This window comes from Strigops habroptila, chromosome 8, assembly GCF_004027225.2.
Source record: "Strigops habroptila isolate Jane chromosome 8, bStrHab1.2.pri, whole genome shotgun sequence".
Lineage (NCBI taxonomy): Eukaryota > Metazoa > Chordata > Aves > Psittaciformes > Psittacidae > Strigops > Strigops habroptila.
In genome coordinates, this window is record NC_044284.2 from 56,251,381 (window position 1) to 56,273,378 (window position 21,998).

General features: G+C 38.8%; 1 protein-coding gene across 9 annotated transcripts in view; it reads left to right on the plus strand.

Moving 5' to 3' along the window:
- OSBPL9 (oxysterol binding protein like 9) overlaps positions 1-21,998 on the plus strand; it is a 62,459-nt gene that overhangs the window by 7,944 nt on the left and 32,517 nt on the right. For 3 of the 9 annotated variants that reach the window (XM_032920125.1, XM_030495401.1, XM_030495403.1), the window contains exons 2-4: positions 1,801-1,851; positions 5,693-5,771; positions 18,072-18,148. Coding sequence is in view for 3 of the 9 variants with exons in the window: in XM_030495401.1 (XP_030351261.1) it covers positions 1,801-1,851; positions 5,693-5,771; positions 18,072-18,148 (207 nt within the window). In the remaining 6 variants the exon portion in view is untranslated. Of the gene's footprint in view, positions 1-1,800; positions 1,852-5,688; positions 7,025-18,071; positions 18,149-20,155; positions 20,483-21,998 lie in introns of those variants that run through there. The other 6 variants (XM_032920126.1, XM_032920127.1, XM_030495405.1 and 3 more) reach the window with 6 other exon arrangements.

A 21,998-nucleotide genomic window follows, 5' to 3' on the forward strand; every position in this document is an offset into this window, starting at 1 on the left:
CTCAAGGCAGCATACTATACCTCTAGTATAGTGTGTATATATAGCATACCTCTAGTGAGGTGTGTCCTAAGTATATACAATTTCCGATGGGAAATTATTGCAGTAACTTTGTTTCTAGATCCTTTCTTGGATCCTACATCTTCCCTATGTAGAAGCTTTCATTCAGGAAATCTACAAAGAAATTATATATCTCTAGAATACATTATGGATGCACTGCTGGTCTTTACTTCCATTTCATTTTGACCAGCTAACCTATATTGATGTGAAAACAAGTAGATTAATTCTGTTGGTTTCTAACATTCAGAAGACAACTTTGACAAATTAGAGACTGAGTTGAATGAGAGTTCAGCAAAAACATTATTTGAAGTGCTGACTACTATATTTTTAAATTATCTTTAGTGAATATGACTTGCTGTGACTGCTTCATGCTTTCCTTGTGGCTGTATCTCAAATATGTAGCAGATGAAGAATAATTTGTTGCTGTTAAGACTGATAGTTCTCATTCCTGTCTTTTTTTTTTTCATTGTTATCAGTAAGAGTTCATTGTCTAGTGGCTTCAGTGAAAATAGGGCTGGTCATAGTCACATCAATATATTGTCTAGATGGAATTGTTAAGATACTATTAGAAAGAAGTGGGTATTTTGAGATGATAACAACAAGACAATCTGTTCATGGGACACCAGTAATAGCTGTGTTTTGGTGACCTGAAAGAATATAGCTTGAATATTTGGATGGTAAGAGAGGAGGAGTTGTATTAGGCAAAACTACCTTTGCAGTTGAGGCTGCAGTGGCGTGTAATTTATCATTTATAAAACAGATACATCTATCAGAAAACTTAGTATTTAGGATGACCAAAATGTTTTTCTTTTTTCTTTATCTTAAAGTGTTTGTGTGTGTGTGTGCTACTTGGGCTTGCCACTATTGCCAGCAACACTTATGACATTGGCAGAAAGTTATTGACAAATCTACCCGAGTCAGTGGTGGGAATAGCTGGAAGTTCTAGATACCACAATTTCAAGCTAGAAGTGAGTTGTCTGTTTAGAATTGCCTGTTTGGGGGGGTTGAGTTTATTCACCTTGGAATTCTCTTGTCAGTACTTCAAACAGATACTAAAGAAGAGATTCAGAGATTTAGCAGCAAGGTAGGCTAGTCTGCAGGTATGAGCACAAGTCATGGACATAGGAGTCCTGTTTTCAGTGTGGGCTCTTACTGCTTGAATGGCTATAAACATAGCTTTGCTACCTGTTTTAATGAGAGCAGGCTGTACTATCCAGGAAGCAGACAGAGAAACCTGTCTAAACATTAAGTTTGTATTTGTATGAAAAGGGGTGTGAATCTGGGAAACTTCTGAGAGAGATCTAATTTCATTTGTACCACTCTGCCTGCACAGCTGAATTTTGTTGTATGGACACTTTTCTGAGAGTAGGAGAGAAAGGAGGAAGATTTAAATCAGAATACTGTCAATTTTTAGTATTTCCTAATTCCTTTCTTCTTCACTTCTTTTGATGTTCTGTAAAGGTGTGGACTGTTATCTTCTAAACATTTCCTCAAGGTATCTACAAAACTTCTTGAAGTGGGATTGTATTCTTATTTTTGAAGGATGACTTTTTCATACCATGGTGGTGTACTTTTTCTTGTGTGAGAACTAACCTATTTTGTAACAGAAGTTGCATCTCATTTAATTAGTCAGTACAACATTATACAAAAATGCTTTTCTGGGTTGTTCTGAAAAACTAGCTTTCTCCTTGCTTATTCTTGCTGTATTTGTTAATCCAGTGATCTGTTTGTTTTCTGTTTCAGTCAAAAGACAAAATGATGAGAGGATCACGCCGGGGATGTGTTAGACTCAGGGTAAGTGTTGTTTTATTCAGCACTTAATGACTTACTGTGTGTAATATGGCCTAATGGAGAGCACTGCAAGGAGACTTTTGAGGTTTGGGCTCTATTCCTGACTCAGCAAATTACTGAAATAGTGAAAGTATTTAAAGAAAGAAAACATTAGAGGTCAAGTGACCCGCTGGGCTAATTGTATTCTATAATGTTAGATACTGTATAAAAGCATTATACTATACATTTTATACATAGTATCAAAAAAGCATTATATGCCAGTAAGATGGGTGAGTAGTGGCATGCTGTGAAAAGTTGCTGTTTGCAGTTCTCATTTCTTTGAGTATGGAGATACATATGTATATGCATTTATGTTCTGTGCCTACAGAAGTCATCACAAAACTGGTTCCTTCTGTCCTGATTTGCCTTTATTCTCTTACTGTGTTCTCCCCTCTGCCAGTAGGACACTCTTTAGGCCTGCTACTTGACTGTGTTTGAGCTTAGTGAAACAAAGGAGGACTGGAAAGGGCAGGAAGAGTGCAGCCGGCAACATTTTGAACCTGGGGGGAGTACAAATTGGGGAAACAGAGGTAAAAAGATATAGAGTGGAAAAGCTGAGTGTTACCTGTTTGAGGCACTCTGGCTTGGGACATTTAACTTTGAGTGCTGCTGTTGTTGCTTGAAATGACACTGAAGTGAGGTAGGAATGCTGTGATGTCTTTGCACATGCCCAGTTTCTACCTTGTCGTCATGTATGTGCCAAAACTATTTCTTGCACAAGTCCTTTTTCTGTATTTTTTCCCATTCAAAGAATCTCTGGTTATAGCGTGCATCAATCTTATGAAAAGGTGATGTAAATAGGGGGAAGGAGTCAGGAGGATGATGGGTATGAATTGAAGCGTTTTGAGTCCAAATCAAAGAGAAGTATAGGGAAGGGGATCTGTGATCTGACACATAAGTGTTGCAGCAGGGCTCTGCTTCTTCCAGTTATTCCCTCCATCGTTACTCCTTTCTAGTCTTTCTGTGGGCCTAATAAAGGGGTACCTATAGCCTTTTGAGTCTCAGACAGAGAATCTCCATTATTTTGGATTCCAGATGACTTTTTTGCACTTTCCCTTAGTTAGTGTATTGATATCTTAATTCAGAATTTCTTTAAGGGCAACGTAAACTCAAACTGCTGTCTAAAATGTGACATTCCCAGTGATTGCTGAGAATGTTTTTTGCATTGTGCAGAAAAATTTAGTCTGAAAAACCATGCCTGCTTTAATAGTGTTGTGAGCCTGTCAGTGTGGGGGTTGGCCTCAGCCTGTCAGTTTAAGAAATATTAAAAGTGAACAATCTGTTCAATATTGCATGATCCATCTTTATATGTATTTAACGTAAAACAATCCCTTTTTCTTCCCACATCTGCTACTCTCCCACCCCCAATTACTCTTAGGAGTTTTCTGAAGGTTTGCTGACTCTCCCCATCCCTTCTCTGAATGTGTCTGTGGTTCTTTTCTGAAGGTAGAAGGAATCTTTCTTTCTTCTGCTTTTGTAAAGCAGCTCTTCTGGCAGATGACAGTGATACCAGTAGCTGAACAGATGGGCCCCTGCAGTCTGAAACTCTATCAGACAGGTTTTCTGTTTAGAGTAATTGTTGATTTTTAACTGTAGGTGTGAACATAAACAAACATGTAATTTAAGCAATTTGACTAAAATACTTCCTTTTTTTCTTGAATGTTTTTTTAAAAGCTTGTTCCTCACCTTTTTGCTCTTGATACACATTTCATAGGCCTGAAGTTTCATCTTCAAATTCTTTTGTTGACTGGCATGGTGTATGTAGGAAGGTGTGTTCCTGGAGGAATCTGTCATCTGTACTATGCTGAAGTTTTCTGGAATACACACTTAAACTTTTGCACTCTAGTTTTACTTGTTTATATTTATTATCTGCATGACAACAGAAGCATCTTCTATGCTTACACTCAGAGCCTTTGCCTTAGCATTGTGATTAGAGCATGTGCACTTTACACAGCTTTGTGCTGAGATCACAGCCAGTGGTGTGCTCTTCCTGCTCCTTAGTTTCCTCCCACCACTCAGGATGGAGGCAGGACTTAGCTGTCCAAATCTGAACTTTTTAGCCTTTGCGTTAGTTTTATCCGTGTTCGGTGGTGAGAATATCTTCATCTTGTTCTTGGTGTCTGACTTAGAGGTTTTTGACATAGCTGGTGAAGAGAATGATATTGTAGAACTTGCAGTGATCTTCTGATTTATTGTGCAGCAAAACAAGTACTTAAATTGCCAGGCGTTTTTATCTATTGGTATATTAAAAAAACCTCATTCTGGCAAAATGAATCTGGCCCATCATGTCATGTCACTGGGACACTGCATCAGTACCAGACAGTCTCCAAATGTAACGGCTAGTCATCTGGTTGTTGCTATGTCCTGGCACTAAAAGTATTTGGAATTATACTGGCTTGCGTACACTTTTAGGTGCTTCTTTTATAGTGATCACAGAGCTGTTCTTTAACAGCCTATGTGGAAGATACTCGTTTGGAGAAGTGGTACATTTTTGGCAGCGAAGGGAAGAAAAACCAGTTTGGAGATATCCTTTCCTGCTATGTAGCCTTGAATTACATATGGTTGGTGCTATTCTTAAATAGGACCTGTTCCTTCCACTCTGACTTGTGGTGCCCGTGATAGTCTCAGCCATACATGAGCTGGTACTATTGGCCAGAAACCTCATACAGAGGCTATGAAGAACACATGTGAATAAGATTGATTCAGATCTCTCTGCCCCTAAATCTGTACCAGAACAATTCTTATGTTTTGGCCAGCTTGATATATACCTGACCCCCTACTCTGCAGTTGCTGTGTGATACTTGGCTGAATGAAATGAAGCGCTTGTTGGAACAGACTCTCAGGCACTCCTACTACTGTTACATGCTGTTTACACTGACAGTGAGGGCAGAATTTGGCCTTTAAATATGTGCACCTTCCAGTGATGTCTGTCTGTTTTGTGGGAGGGAGAGGGATAAAACAGATCCTGATGCTATGTCTCCTGGAGAAGGAGAAGAGAAACTGAGTAAATCCATTGGTGATTTTTGAATGAAATGTTATCATGGAGATGGCAGAGGCCTGAAATAGCTTTTTTCAGTGTGATCTTCTCCTGGGTGAAACTGTGTTGTTTATTAAGTGTTTGGTGGGGGACAGGAATGAAGATGCGGATACAGTTGTAAATAGCCAAGTGCAAATGGCCTTTATAGTTTATTTGCATTTCCTTCTAATAATTCATGAGGAATTAGAAGACAAAGCTATCTGCTTTTGATATATCCTGCTGACTTACTGTTAATATTTACTTAGGGACTGAAAATTAGATCATGCAGTGTACCAGTGACATGACATGATAAGCCACATTCATCCTACTAGAATGATTTATGTTTTTATAGGCTGGTAGATAAAATCAGGTCAAGAGCTTCTTTTTTGTAGATTAACTATGGATTAGTATTTTTTTTATATATGGAAAGTACTTACAAAATATTGCTCCCCATTCTTCTTTAAAATATAAGTTGGAATGTAGTAGAAAACTGTTTACTCTAATGATGCTGCAGTGTAAAGCCACCTCCATTACAAAAATAAAAGATGCATATTATTATCCAGAGAATCACAGTTTTACAAATAATTACTGGGGTTTTCCTGCAACTAAAAATTCATTTTAAAGAACTGACTTGCATCCTATGGCTAAACAGAGAATCTTTCTGCTCTTTACTGTATTCAGTTTGCTTCTAATTTGCCAATGCTTTTTAAATTCCAGTGGTGTAGTGATAGAGTGTATGCTGCTGATGTCACTGCTTGCCTTATCAGGATTTTGTTCTTTGTTTCACAGGGAGCTGTGATTGGTATAGACGATGAGGACGACAGCACCTTCACAATAACTGTTGATCAGAAAACCTTCCATTTTCAGGGTGAGCTGAAAGAAGAGATTGTTTTTTCTTATAATAGATTCCACTTGTATTTGATGGATGATTTTAAATGTTTGGCAACAGAACAGCATGAATGAGCACACTGAGAACATTCTGGATTCAGGGGTGCTGCAGGTTAGGCAGGGATTTACATCTGCAGTGGATACATATGTGCTAGAAAGAGACTGTAGCTCTGGCAGGATTTGGAGATTAAAGATGTAAAGAATAAATCACTCAAGGGGAGAAAGTAATGGGCTTCCGATTATGACTTTCGCTTACAAAACGTTTCTGATCTTCGTTATCAAGATACAATTATGCATTTCTGTATGAAGAGAATCAAGACTGGTCTGAAGGTTGCAATTTGTATCCAAATAGAACTTAATGCTCAATTAAGAGGAGACTAGAGGCAGCATTTGGCTTAACGGTGGAGCTTTGCTTCAAGATTTACCAGCTTGCATTCATTTCATCTACATTTCTGTGTCTTGTCTGCCAGTCACCATTTCTCTGCTATTATCCTTTTATTCACATTTACTAACACCAATGCCATCTGCCACTGCTATGTTTCGTCATTGCATGCTATGGTTCACCGGTAGAAAGGGTAAGGTACTATATAATTATGTACTCCTTAAATTATTTTATCTGCAGCAGTAGGACAAAATGCTGTGATAATATTGACTAGAAAATGTCTCTTTTCTGAATGCTAAAATCCTAGAAAAGTGTGATGAAAATATTTTTCAACTAACATTTGTTAGTCCTTTTGCTTTTCCTCTAAAATGTAGTGACTAAATCATTTAATTGCTTTGCATGGAGCTGGAAACTGTAAATATCCAAGAGGCACATTTGCATTTAAGCAGTCATTAATTTATATAAACTGGAATAATTCTATAGTCTATATTGTACTGTATATATTTTTAAATTAGTGATTTGGAAATGGGAGTTATCATTAATACTGCTGTGTTTGTGAGAATGTTTCTAATGATAAGTGTTAATTGTACACCATATTGTCACTGGCATCTGTATTCCTTGTGCTACAGTTCTGCCTAAATGCTGCTGCTGTACTCTGGCTTTTCACTGCATTAAGCCTCAGAAACGTACCTTCATAATGCTGAGCTCATAGTAATACTTAAATTTACTGTTCCCAAGGATAACTGATAAAATACAAGCTAATTGCTAATGCAGTAATGGAATACTGTACTATGGCAGTCTTTCCGTACTATGAAGCTAAATTCTGCTGAATATTTGAGAACTTGCTATAGGTAAATCTAGAAATCTCTCATCATTACTTACTAAGATCTATTTTTCTTAGTACATCTTATTTGCAGTGATTTCTTATATGCTGTATTCTATTGTGAGTAGTCAGGTGTCTTAAAAGAAGACTGAGAGTATTTGATACAAGTAATGTTCTGCTCCTAGTAATATCGATAATTTTTGAACACCAGTTTTGTCACATAACATCTTATGCTTTATAATTTCAATGTGTATGTATTTCTTATCAGGTCAGGATTCACGTGTGCTCCTTTAGTGTAGAACTAAGATCTTGTACACTATTTTCTGTATTATGCTTTTTCTATTAGCATATTATGAAGATAATATCCCTGATATCCAGAAAATTGTAATGATACAAGCACAGTATTAATATATGTGGTTGTAATGTGAAAATGTAAGAAGACAGATAAGATAATAGTGCTGGGATATTTCAGTACAAAACAGCTCTGTGGAACTGTATCTGTAATTCTTACAGTCACTGTAAATGTATTCTCCCTTCATGCAACCAGTATGTCATATATATGTAAAATGTTTGTTCATTATATTAAATTAATTCAATATTACACAGGTTTTAACTTATGTGAAATATAGGTCACTATCAGTCATGAACAGAGAATGGGTAATAATGTAAATACTGCAAAATGTATTCTGAGAATACATAGGCTATGTAGCACAGATTCTGGGAATAATCCAAGAAACCAGACAGTATTCCTAACAATTTCTAAGATCTTTTTATACATGATGCAGGTAGAGCTTTTTTTCTGTGAGACAGTCATGGTTATAAATACATTCACCCTTTAGAAAAGAAGTCTTGTACAAGAGAAGACTGCTGCAGAAATGGTAACTTTTTAAAAGATACAATCCCTTCCTTCTTACTGCCTGCCTTCATTCTCAAATCAGCCAGGGATCCAAAAAACCTGGAGCCTAGTTGGGAAAACAACAGGACTTTAAAAATAACAAGGTTTCAAAGATCTGCTGACCTGTGTCTAAGTTAGGGTCCCATCTGCAGTGCAACGGTTTCTCTTCCAGGCTCCAAAAGAAAAATGTTTTGATGTGCTCAGATTTTTAAGTACTGATTGGTGAAGGCTTGAATCTTCTTTGACCTCAGTGAAATTTTGCTGACAGGCAGTAACAGAATTTGAATTTGGGAAAAGAAGAAGAAACTTCGTACTGGTTTCATTATTCCTTATTGTCAGTTGCTCAGAATTGCACAGCTGTCTAACACTCTAGAGACAAGTGAGAGTTGAAGGGCAAATAGGTCGTTTAAAAGATGTCTGATCAGCTTCTCACAGGGATATGTGTGTGTGTATGTGTGTAACTGAATTTATGAAGCGCTAAATCTCCAGCATCTCCCACCAAGATTTGCCTGTCACTGGATCTTGGTAAATTCTGAGTCTTTCCAGTGTGTAGTTTGTATTTTCTTTCTGCCTGTGACAGTCTCCCTCTATTCTGTTTGCGACTCTGATTCCTAGTGGCCATCCCTGTATTGAACCTTAGTAAAAGTTTAAAAGTTTGTATTACAAAGAAAATGTAGGCTTTCAATGACGACTGCATACATATCAAATGGTATCCATATACCTAGCACCTGGCTATAAAGGAAAGAAGTGAACTGAATAAATACGGGCAATAAAACAAACAGCATGTTTTGGTTTTTAATGTCAGCTTAACTTTAGCTCTACAAGAATTCCGAGCAGATTTTTTTCCCCTTTATTTTATTGTTACTTACAGCTGCATTGATACCTGTTCACAGTGGAGAGGGAAGGGAGAGCTAGAATGTCCACAGACATTTTAGAAGAGATTTAAAAGTAATGTATTGCATCTCCCGTTTGGTCGTTGTTTGGCCATACTGTATATCCACTTTCACGGCTTGATTCTAAGGCTTCTGAATTAGGTAGCTCTTAAAGTACTCCGTCATGGGTTTGTTCAGATGCAAAAATCTATTCAAGTTGCTGCAAGACATTTGGGATAATACTCTTAATTTAATGCACCTTCCTGTCAGGAAGCTCTTTCTTGATGATACTTTTTTTTCTTGCTGTAATATCCCTGTTCTAAATGTTCCATAACCTTCAAATACCGGGGTTTTTACTTCTTTTTTTTTTCCTCTTAAGATCTTCATGTCATCGCCTAGCTATAAACTCTTTCCATTTGGAAAGTCAGTACTTCTGTCTGTCATATCACTTAGCTGCTCTTTCTGCTTGCTAGGATGCTTATGGCTTAAATTCAAGAGTGGGAACATGATGTTCAAGATCTGGCAAGGATATTGTTGTTGCCTTGATTATTTGAATTGCTGTCTAACCTGAAGCAGGAATGGCTTTTATTTGGACTGAAATACTTCACTAAACACACATTGTATGCAGAAGCAAGAATTCAGTTTTTTAAACTCCTACTTGAAAACCCAGCTCTTATCTTTACAGCCTGCAGCACAGTTCCTTGGAAGGCAAATCAGTCTTGTCTCCACTTCTGTGCAATAAAGGATTGAAAGATTGGAAGTAGTCCAGCGCATTGATCTGAGATGATTTTGCTTTAGCTTTCGTCTTTCCTTTCTTGTTCCTGCCACAAAAGTATCTGAGAAATGAAGCATGAATGTTGCTGTGCAACTTATTCTCCTATTACATGAAAGCTGTCAGCTGGTAAAGGTAGATTTCCCCTTCTTCCCCATCCTGCCCCAGTTTCTAGCTTGATTTGTGTCTGCCTTGCCTACCATCCCAGCTGAGAAAAGAGGGAGATACGCACAGCAAGAGGTTGCCTTAATGTTGTAAAAGCAGGGAAGTTTTGTTAATACGGATCACAGCAAGTACTAATGATACACTGGGGTCCACAAAGGCCTTAGTTGCTGAGCAGGATCAGAATTTGAGATTGTAAGTATTTGTGTTGAGTATCAAAACTAAGTATAATGGTTTTAGACCTGTGTTTCAGCATTACTTGGGGAAATAGTCAATATTTATAGCCTCCTGTAAAACCTTACCATTGTCCACCAAATAGATGACGGGAAGCTGATTGCCCTTGTTGTATAAAGAGGCACTTCAGTCTATCAGATTACCTAATTTAAATAACAATTCATAAATTGCAGCCTTTTCCCCAAAAAAGTTTTGAGAGCTTTTTTTTGTTTGATATTGAAAAATGCCTGGAAAGAGATTTTAGTGTGAAATCTTGGTCTCTGCTGGTTTTCTCAATGATGTTTACAGCTGCTGTGACACGTTGTTTGTCCTAAGAGAACATTTTTCGTGGTCTTTTGGGGTTCTGGTGATGCTGAAACAATGAATTCCTCTATGCTATGCTCAGCTCTGTGCTCAGTGCAGGGGAGGATGAGCAGGTACATTAAGAGTAAAGCTTCCGGTCTTGTCTCTTCACACATTTACATGAGAGGTGAGCTACTTGTCCTTCTCTCTTTAACTGACTAAATCTGTGCTGCACAAAGTTCTGGGCTGCATCTTGTCCTTTCCTGATGGACAAAACTGCAAAAATTCCTTAAAAACCCTGCCCAAAACCTAGGTTCAGCCTTTGCAATATGATTTTCCTGTCTTCCTCACTCTTCCATCTACCTCCTTTTTGCCATTAATGTATTATACTAATATTTTCAGTAGTTGGAACTTGCGACCAGAGCAAGGGGAATAGTGTGGTGGTCAAGCTTTTACTGTTTCACGCAGCTCCTTCTTGCACCCACAGCATCCTGTATTATAATTGCTTATTTTCTAATCATACCATGAGTGTGCCATTTTTAACGGGGCTATCTGCACTCAATTTTTATTATCATATATAAACACCTCTTGGATTTCCATTTCTTAAGGTTGAAATAGCAGATTTTTAAATGTATGTTAAACTTTAGAGTAGCAAAGAAAATAATACCTTGAAAGATTATCTGTGTGTTGTGTCCAGTTTTCTTTTTTCCACCCTGTGGAAGAAATAGTCTATTTATTGCTTGTTACTTTTGGCATCAATATGAATCTGTTATCGAAACTGTGTCTATGATGCATGGCAACTATTTTGGAGGGGGAGAGATGGTCAGGAAAGGTTTCACTGTAAGAGGGGAGGGATACTGAGAAGTTCGACACTCTTCTCCTTCTGTTTTAACAAGAAATTCCAAGTAGCAATAAACTTGAGTTTGACCTGTTAAATTGAGACTTGTATTATTGGCTAAGGAAAATGGTTATATATTATGATATCTTTCTTAGTTCAAGCCAAAATATGGTTTCTACCTGAAACTAGTAATTTCTGACCTAGTTCAGTGTAATCTTCAATGGCTCTTAAATGCAAACATATGTTGAAATCCACTTCCACAGAACATTCTATGTAAAGTATTAGTATTACTATGTTAATATTTAAATATTGTAATTCTCTAGTGAAAACCCAGATCCTTACAGATTGTCCCACATTCAGAAATGTTTAATTACAAAATTGTTGTTGTGTGTGAATTCCCAGAGAGAACTAATAGCATCTTAATAGTTTATTTCCTTTGTCACACAGGTTTCCCCCTGAAGGTATGTTTATGGCCTGATTATAAAGCTTGCTAAAAAAGCTTTCGAGCTTAGGTGACAGTGAAACAGCAGTTTAGTTGGTTTCTCAAGATCACAGATTAATCTTACTAATACACTTTACACAGGAGACCACTGGACAAGATTAGACTTTCTGTCTTGTGTCTGCACAGGAGTCTTTTGCAGGTTCAGAGAGATCAGGCTGGTCATACACCTGCAGAGCAGAAGGAAGGTTGATTTATATTTGTGGGTGGAGAATAGCATCAGGAGGAAGATTAGAAGAAGGGATAACGATGATTGTTACAACTCCAAAATTATGACACAGAGGAAATAAGGTACTGAAATGTGTTCAACCTACTGACAGATGTGGGAGCTGCATGTGTTAGAAGGGTATTTGTAATTAGTGAAAATACAGCATTTTGGTAGGCTTGTATGAAACCCTGCTTCATCACACATATTTTTCTAAGGTTTGAAAGGCCTTCAGTGACTTTAAAAAGCCATTTATTTAGCCAGGGAACAGCCCTTTGATGTGTTGACTTTTCCACCTTATTGGGCACTACTGATAAAATCTCTCTCCATTGAAATTGGTGGCAAAAATCCTATCAATCTCAATACAGTCGGAACTTCTCCTTTATCCTCTGGTTATTTGTGTGCAAAGATACTACAGTAGTTCTGCACTTGGCTTAGAAAATACAGGCGTTTTACATAAAAATCAGTGGAAGTTTTGTCAGAATGAAGGCTGCATAATTGACTCTATTGACCCTGTGGGTGTAATAGACTTTTTTTTACCGAGTTCTGCCTGTAAGTAGGTCACAGTGAATGGAAATAAAATACGCATTTCATTTTGTGACAGTACGGTGTATTTATAAGTCATCTAGTGATTTTATTAACTAATTCTTGAGGTTGCCTTTCATCCTAATGCCCATGTAGATGCACATGGGGGAAAAAAAAAGGCGCCAGCATGCTAATTCTGAGGTGGTATGTTTTGTGTATTCTGTCTTCCAAGTACTGCTGTGCATGACCTAGAAATGCTAGTGGTAAATGCTGTATCGTGGAGCAGAGTTGTTAAAGTTGTTTATATCTAATCTTTAGATGCTATCAAGCTTAGGCTGGAAAAAGTAATCTGTTTTATGCTGTACTTTAACATTTGGTATATGTTATATAAACACAATCTCTTCACAACAAAGTAAATATTGCAGGAACTCTAAATTACAAGATTTATTCTCTATTTAGGAAATTATAGAGGCTGAGAGCATTTAATGTAGTTGTGTTTGATTCGCCTTCTTATCCTCTTGGAATAGAACTTCTTAAAATCCCTGCCATATCTGATTTGACAGTTCGGGAAGTTCAGAGATAAGGGACCATTTTAGGAGCTGTAAAACACCATTTTTGTGAATTACAGAAATTCCTCAGTAGAAGCAATGATTCTTGTCTTTAGTATATTTTTCATTCTATAATTTTCTCCTTGGTAAAAGAATTACTTTTCTTTCTTTGTACCTCCTCAAGGAAAGAGTTCAGAATATTTTTTTTAGTATAAAATGGATGTTAAAGTATCTTACGAATAAGCTCAAGCAGACAGATCAAAAAAATGCTCGTCTTTTAAATATTATCATATTGAGATAATATTATAATATTGAGAACAATCAGCTGCAGGGGTAATCTCCCCAGGGAAGTGGTGGATTCCCCAATGTTGGATACTTTAAAGATTCAGCTGGACAGGGAGCTGGACCATCTTGTCTAGACAGTGCTTTTGCCAAGAAAGGTTGGACCAGCTGATCCTTGAGGTCACTTCCAACCTGGTATTTTATGATTCTGTGATTTTAAATCTCACTGCAATGCAATTACATACTTTTTAAGTGTGATTCTCTGAACTAGTCATAAATAGGACTGTGATTGTGTTAAGTACCTCATGGTTGCCTCAGACATGCCTGAGATGTCACAATAAATTATACAGGTACTTTTCAAAGGATGCATTGTAGACACAGCAGAGTGAAAGGTTAAGCATATGGGGACAGATTGTAACCTAGCTCATAAATACTGATTCTAGAAAAATGTAAAAATAGCTTAAATGACATAGTCATGGTAAATTTGCAGGGTTTCAGCCATTAATGATTCCAGCCTCTTGCAGTGATTATATAGCTCTTTGTGGATTTAGCTGGTTCCATGTGCAAATGTTCATTGTTAAATTGCAGTAAAAACTGAGTTAATGATTCTAGGACTTAAAATAGAGAAAAGCACAGGGACTGTTAGTGCTCTCTCAACTGCAGACAGCACTGATATTTTTGTGGGTAGTTGATGTCCTAGTACAATTTGAATTTCAGCTGACAAGGTAACTATCACAGTAACTAAGAACCACAATGAATATTCATGTAGTGTAGCGGGCTCCTCTATGTAAGTTCTTTTTGTAATTAGTGTTAAAAAAATTGAATCACTTATAAACAGCCGAAGCAACACCTTTATGGGTTTTAAATGCCAGGCATTTCTCATCTAGATGTCTCAGTGTTTCTTATTTGTCTTTTGTAATACTGTTATTCGAGAGTCAGCGTAGGAAAGAGTAATTTGTTTCTCTCTCTTGTCTCCTGACCTTCTTCTCTTTCTGGAAGTTTTGTCAGATATAAGTCCTCCATTTTGGTATAAGCACAGCTACTAATGAAGTTCCTTGGACTAGATAATAATTGCCTTATCCCAAATATGTTGATAGAAAGAAAATCTGAAGTAGCTTTCCCATAGGAATTGGGGGGGGTGTGTGTAGCTCTAAAACGGAATCTGATCAAATCATGGATAGAGTTGGAGTGATTTTGGGATTCTTGAGACATAGGACTAATAAGCAAGGCATTCTTATCCCCTACATGCTGAAGAAAGACTCCAGCATTTGCTGATGCAGAGTGGATATTATATAGTGTACATCACAAACTTTTCAGCTGAGAAGATGTTAGAGCTTTTTCTTTGGCCAAAGTTGCCCTCTTTACATGAAAAAAATGGCTTGGATATTTAGCTTTCCCTACAGATGGGTGGATAATGATCTCTGACCATTGTATGTAGATTTTTCCCATAAACTGTTCCTGAGTGTGTTGGCTAATCTCTTTTTTGAATGTTCCCATTGATTTATTTTTTTTTTCATCAGTTATTTTTTGGCAGCTGTTCAGTTCTAAATTGCTTTTACCATTAGGGAGCTTGTACTTGCACCTCATCTCACAGCAGCCATTTCGATTAGATTAAATACTTTTCTTGCAGCTTGCTTTACTAAAAACTGCACCCTACTGTTTTCTCCATGGTTTTCTTAAAAGAGTGTATGGAGGACAGCCAGGAGGATCTGCTGTTGATGATAGATGGTCTGACAGTTAAACCAGTGTCCTGGACAGAGTGCTTAAAAGGTTATAGTGCTGTGTGTTTCCATGCAGTAAGCAATCTTCTCATGGCAGTGCTCCTGGGTTTATCATGGCTGAGACTTCATCTTAGTAGCAGGGTTGATGAGATTCATGTGTTCTACCTAAGGATTGATCATGGTATGCCCTAAGTTTGCAATGTCTAGTATACGAGGAAAGAATACAGCTTGCTGAGCCCTGGCAGAAAGAGCTATAAAAGGGTTATTAGAGGAATAGAAGCTTCAAATGTTTAGTTTATTTATGAACATGGGAAAGTCAGTTCAGTTTTTGAGCTGTCCTGATTTCTAGGTCTTCCCTGTTGCTACAAACCTTCCCTGTTCTGTTAGTGATTCATAGACAAGTCTTAATGTGATAACCTTTATTAATGGGCTGCTGTATAATGAGATAAGTAACTAATACAGTGACCTCTTTTTGCTGGCAGTACAGAAGATCATAGGAGGTCTGTTGTAATACAAGGATTAATTCACTGGTCTGCAGCTTAATTGTTCCTTTTTTAGTTTAAATAATTGTGAGCAAAAAACCTTGAACACGGGATTTTTTTATCACATGAATTACTTAGTAGCTCCTCAGTGGCTTGTACCTCAATTCCCCAGAAAGATGTTCTTTGGGACTGGGAGGTGATTGATTAAAAACAAAACAGAAAAACCGGAAAACAAACATAAGAAACTTTACACATATTGAAAAATATTAACCACCACCACTCTGAACACACCTTTGAAAAGCTGAAGTGTTGACACATTTGAAATACTGGTAGATTAACGACAGAGGTAACTTCATATGTTTTCTGTTTGGTAATGGCTGGTGTGAGAAGCATGAGCTTGATTAATATGTCTGTCAGGACTAGGCAAAGGGACCTATTCTTTGTGAGTAGAACCAAGGAAGCTAATAGGCATTAAAATCACTGTCAGAGGAAAATATACCTGATTCTAATTGACTAATTCAGTAATTGAAATTAGTGTTAAAGTGCAAGCTATGCTGTGAAAAGAGAACAGGGTGTTTGTATGTGCACGTGTGTACCTAATGTGGAAAGGAAAATTACAATTTGCACATTGCAAAATATATTTGACTTCATGCAGTCATCTGGGCAGAGTTCACAGAGTTTCTGTCCCTTCCTCCTGTCTAGTTTCACTGCATTATAAACGTGTCCTCAGTGCCTACTTGAGCTTTTCAATTAAAATACAGAGAACTAGTAGGAAACCCCCCTGTAAGTTAGTTCTTTCTAATGAGTTTTTGAGAGGATTACTGATGGCAAAATCCAGCTTTTTAATACTTGCTGCAGTTCCTGCAGGAAAGTTATTTACCTGCTGTTCCAAGTAACACTTAATTATTTTAACTTCTTCCTACAGACTTCCTTTGTGCATGTGAGAGCACTTGGGGTAGTCACTTCCCCTTATGTCTAGTTTTAGTTGTGCAGGTTAATGGTATCATTACCAGCATTTCTGTGGCAATTGATCACACTTTACTATTTTAAAAGAACAATGAATAGGGACTGACTTGTAGGAAAATAAGTATTTTTAGAGAACTGGCTGCATTTCAAACTAGGCTTTTACCTTGTGTGTAATGGAAGTTTTGCCTCACTTCTTTGTAAGGCCTCCTCATCAGTTAAACGCGGAGCAAGTTTCTGTATTAAAAAGACATTCTTATGTGTTTCTCACAAACTTGACATAAAATGTCAATTCTTTCTTGGTGGTTTTGTTAATTTGACATGATTACTGTATATATGCTGAAGTAAACAATGTAGTATGTTTACCTTGATATTGAGAGGGTTTTCTTTGGGGAGTCTAGAACAATCTACAGCATCCTCCTCCTAAAGGCAGGGGGGACACAGAGAGATTCTTCTGTGGATTTCCTATTCTCCTTCCTTCATCCTTTCCTCTGGCCAATTAAATATCCTTTATAAAAATGGATATGTGAAAAAAGAATAAATAATTTCCTAAAGGAGGGTTTAGTTAACATATTTAGAAGACCTGTGGTGGTTTTAAGTATGGATGGGTTTGAGCTGCAAAATTCCAAACAATAAAAGCAATGGAAACATAAGGTTAAGAAAGGGAACATTGAAAACAAAGCACTTTAAGTCTGGAGAGCACATTTCAGTATAATAACTTAAAGATATTTCCTCTGAATTCCGTACCAAATAAGTCAGATAGGAATCGTAGTTCTCTGATTCATAATAGATGCTAGCTCAGTTAAGCTTTCCTTGCTTTTAGCAGGCTTCCTGTTTGTTTTAAATACCTTCCACTTGAATGAGGAACTAGAAACAATTGTCAATAACTATTCTAAATCTGTATGTGGTCCAGTTTGTTTGCAGTCTGTTTAATACCTGTTGACTTTCCTTTATTCAACTGGAGTCCGCTGACCCTGCCTGCTCCTGTGTTCTTTAAACACTCTTAAAGCACAGACTTAGACTTGGATTCTTAATTAAAAGTGCACGGTGGTCTCTTGCAGAAGTATGAAAATATTATTGTGTGTGTTGTCATTAACATATGATTCAAGTTCTATTCAGTTTTGAAGTAGGATTGACTTGAGTTAAAAAAAAATGTTTATCATATACTTCAATTTATTCTTTGTACTTCATTATTCACACCAGTGACTTGTTAGAGGTATTTGTCCTGTCTTATGAATCCCTGCCTGAAAGGCTAACTTATTCAAGGTTCCTCTGTACAAACTGAAGTAGGACTGCCGGATAATTTATTAGAGGTTGAACAGCTTCTTGTAACTAAGAAAATCTGAAAATCACTTAATGAATTAAGTGAAGAATGTCTGTGCAGACTCTCTTCGCATCTATGCCCATAAAGATGGACAAGAGATAGATAATCACAAATAGCAATAATGCAAAACTATTCTTACATTTATCATATTCGTATATTTTTTATTTGACATATATGGTACAGTCATCAGTAGAAGAAAATCTCTACCAAAGCATAAGTTTTTTGCATGCATGATATTTAAAACATCTCCCCAGTACCGTAGAGTACATTAACATAATAATGTTACAGAGCTGTAACCACAGGAGAATAAACAGGATATTAAGACAACTGTGGAATTATGTCCTTCATGACTTAACAAAGATAGTATCATTTAATTTCCATATTTAGGGAGGACATCAGATCCATTTGCTTATAGCTTTTAGTATGTAAGACTGCATGTAATTTAACAATCTCCTTTGCATACTTTTTCAGCTCGAGATGCTGATGAGAGAGAGAAGTGGATTCATGCTTTAGAGGACACCATTCTCCGCCATACCCTCCAGCTTCAGGCAAGTTTCAATTTCACTTTTAGCATGTTTTACTTTCTTTTTATCAAAGCAATGAATTAGAGTGGCATGACTGCTAATACCGAACAAATCCTGTATAACATCTGATCATTCTATAGCCTATACAATCATACATGGTAAGGTATCAGTATCAGTGCCTGAGATTAGGTTTGAGTCTTTCTGTTACTATTTTCTTGTCTTACCACCCCGAAAAGTCAGTATAAGACTTCTCTTTAGTAACTCATGTTTTTAATTGATGGTTCCAGACTTACTGTTGTACATGTAGTTCTTTTTTTTAACCAGGAGTTAGTCATTTTTGGGTCAAGCCTGTTGTGTGCTTGTACACCACCTGATTTTGAAATTAAAATGAGACAGCAGCATTGAACGTCTCTGGATGACAAAAATAGTGATAGCTATGTTTGAATCCACTGTGTAAGCTGGATATCAGTAGTTTTCTAGTTCTAAAAGCAGATGGTTGGACTGAAGGTGGTTCTTAGTGCTAGTTATGTAAGATCAGTTTCTGGCGATATTCCAGACTTGGTCATGTCTATAAGACTTGCTAAACCTTTATTGTTTGCCCTGGGGAGAAACCCAAACTCTTAATGAAAGGGATTTTCTCATAGTTGGTTTGTACCACAAAGGTAGTGATGACAGTGTAGAAATCTTCAAACAGGTATTCATTATTTGTGTTGATACAGGTTTTGTATGGTTTTGGTGTATGGCAAGAGAATTGGGTGTATCAGTTATTGACACTGTGCAAAGAAAGATACATTAAAATCCTTCATGTAGAAAAAGAGGACTGATTCAGATGACATTTGCCCAATCTGAGGAGTTAGAACAAGACTGAATTTATGCCGTCCAACTTTAGGCACTTGTGCTATCTCAATCAGTTTACCTTAATTTCCTGCTAAACAGTGGTTTCCAGTCTTTTTCGCTTACTAAAGACCCCTGCAGATTTTCTAGTGGACAGCAGATCCCTGGATAAAAATTCCAGTTTGCCGGTGAGCTTTGTATCCCTAGTAACATGTCATGGATATTTGAGAAGTAATCTCTCCATCTGGACACAGTAGCTGAGCAGAGTGAAGAACTCTGCCCTGCAGCGGGTGTGAGGAGACAGAGATTATCATGTGGATTTAGAAAGGCGAGCTCCCTCCCAAGGGATGCTTCTTGCCTTACCCTCAGCAAGGAGAGAGAAGGCGAATAGGTGAACATTAGTGGTCCTATTTAGGATCTGAAATGGAGGAATCTGTGCAGTTTTCTCCATCTGGAATACTTCTTATGACTTAGAGATACAGAGCACAGAAATGAATCACCAGCATACACTGTGCTTTTTATCAAAATGTACACTTCCTCTCTCTCTGTAAATGGTGATTGTAGTTTTATGGGCAGACTGATATCAGGATTGCAGCTAATAATGTAATTATTTCCTGTTTACCTGTTCACGTTCCAGGAGTTTTTCAAGTAAGGCATATTTAGATAAAAAAGCCTGTATTAGTACTTTAGAACTAATTACTAAGCATCAAATCCTCAGCCCTCTAAAATATGTTCCCCATTGAATGTAATATCTTGCGGGCCACCACTGCGTTCACCATTCATTTTCAAGACCCTTCTTCAACGTGCCAGTCATGTAACCTTTTTGAGGCCCTTACTTTTAGCTGAGCTGGGATCTGCTTACACTGTCAAGGCTTGCCATCTCCATTGGTGTGAGCTGCTGAGGAGATAGCGGTGTAACAATGAAACAGGACTGCACTCCTTGCAAAACAGCTTTACTTCCTGAGCTGGGAGGAAAGGCGTCCATCGCCGGTGTCCCTCCCCTAGCAGAAAGCTCCAAGTGCCTCCTGACAGCGGCCAGGTCCCGCCGCGCTGTACGAGCGCTGCCCGCCCGCTCCTCACGGCTGCTGCCGGGGCGCCCCCCTCCCGCTGACCGCCATTCCCCGGAGGGAGGATCGCACGCCGCCCGCCCACCAATCGGCGGCCGCCTTATTCGTGATGTGAGCGAGCGGCGGGGCCGGAGCCGCGGCCGGGGGGGGTCCTGCCCTCCCCGCCCCTCCAGTCCCCTCCCCGGCCGAGGCGGCGCTGCCGGGGCCCGGCGGGCGGGCAGGCAGGCAGGCAGGCAGCCAGCCAGCCAGCCCCACCGCTCTGCGCCTCGCCGCGTGGAGGGATGGCCGGTGTGAGTACGGGGCAGGGGAGGACGGGCGGGCAGGTGCCGGGGCTGCCGGGTGCCCTCCTCGCCGCGGTGCCTCCCGGCTGGAAGCTGGGCGCTGCCTCCTCCCCGCTCCGGCCGCTGCCCGTCCCTGCCTCGGCCGGACAGGCCCTCGAGTCGGCCCCAGGGCAGAGGTCGGTGTTAGGCAGCGCCCCGGAGCGGGGCCCCGCGGGATGGGCGGGCGGGCACGGGCTTCTTGGACAGGGAGCCTGGCGGAGCTCCCGGGAGCGGCTGTGAGTCCTCCCAGGTGCGCCGCCGAGTTCGTGTGCCCTGCGTGCCCGCAGGGATGCTTTCATCCGGTTACAAGAGCTCCTTGTATACAAACACGCCTTGGCTTCCATTAACATTTAAAACAAAACGCCGCTTCATACACTTGATGTTCTTTTGCTCTCCTATTTATTTGGACAATAAAGTCAAATGAGTTCTTTAGGAGGATTATTGGCTCAACGGGTATGGACGGGGGTTGAGTGCTGTAGCAGAGATTATTTTCTGTAAGGGTATTTTCTTAGGTTCTTAGTTTCTGTCGCAAACAGAAGCATAGTTATCTGTCAGATAAAACCTTTATACATTGGTTTTGTCCAAAATGTTGTATCTTTTTCTGAGTCTTTATTTCAGATTTCCATGCCTGTTTTGGTACTGGAGTGTTTCAGTTTGGAAAGTCAGACTTTGCTGAAGTTTCCTTCACAACATTAAACACACATCTGTTAGACTGTTAGATCTGTTAGAGAAAGCATACTGAAACTTAGTTCCTGTGTTGTGTGAACCACATCAGCAAGGATAAGGAATTAACATTGAGTGGAGAGGTGGTGTCTGGGTGTTCCCTAGTCTGATTAGTCTTGCTAAGTTTATTTTTGCCTACTGTGTCGTCCTTCAGTCATTATAATGGAAGTGTTTTTGAAACAGTTAAAAAGAATTAAACACACACTTCCCACAACGAGCCTAAACTTGCAAGAATGAGCTCCTCAAGGAGCTGAGGAAGAACTGAGTCATAAATAGAATGAGTAACGGGATCCTCGCTGTCCAGAGGGCTGACAGTAATGTTGTGTCCAAATGGAACACAATAGGGAGGAAATGGTTCAGATACACTTGTAATGAAATTTCTCTAGATTTTGAAACTGAAGCCTTTTGTTCTGCTTGCTTTGGTTTTGTATGTTGTTGTATTAAAGGCATTACTAAAAATATGCATAGTTCCTAAGAATTAGCTTTGTCTATTGAAAAGTCCTTGAGCAGTCAATGGTGCGATAGCACTGGAAGTACCGCTCTGAATCCAACAGTGTTTTTCCCCTTCCCAAGATGTTATTGTTGTGGTATTACGAGGTCAGCAGCTTTGCAGTGGCTGCACATCAGTTGCTTTACACCCATGAGAGATAAGGGGAAGGGTGTGCATGGGGTGAAGGTGTATTGTGGCTGAGCTTTCTTGTTTGCCTGGGCAGAGGTAGGAGGGTGAGAAGTTACCTCAAATTTTCTTTTCTTCCTCAGCAGCATCTTACATCAACCAGCAATCCCATTCAGACAGGAGGGGCTTCTAGTCCTCTTGTTTAGCATAAACGTCCTGCTTTCCTCATCTGTCTTTCAAGTGGCACCCTAGTGCTACATGTACTTTTTGGCTCTGGAATTCTCTTGTGTGAGAAAACCCCTTGAAGATAACTC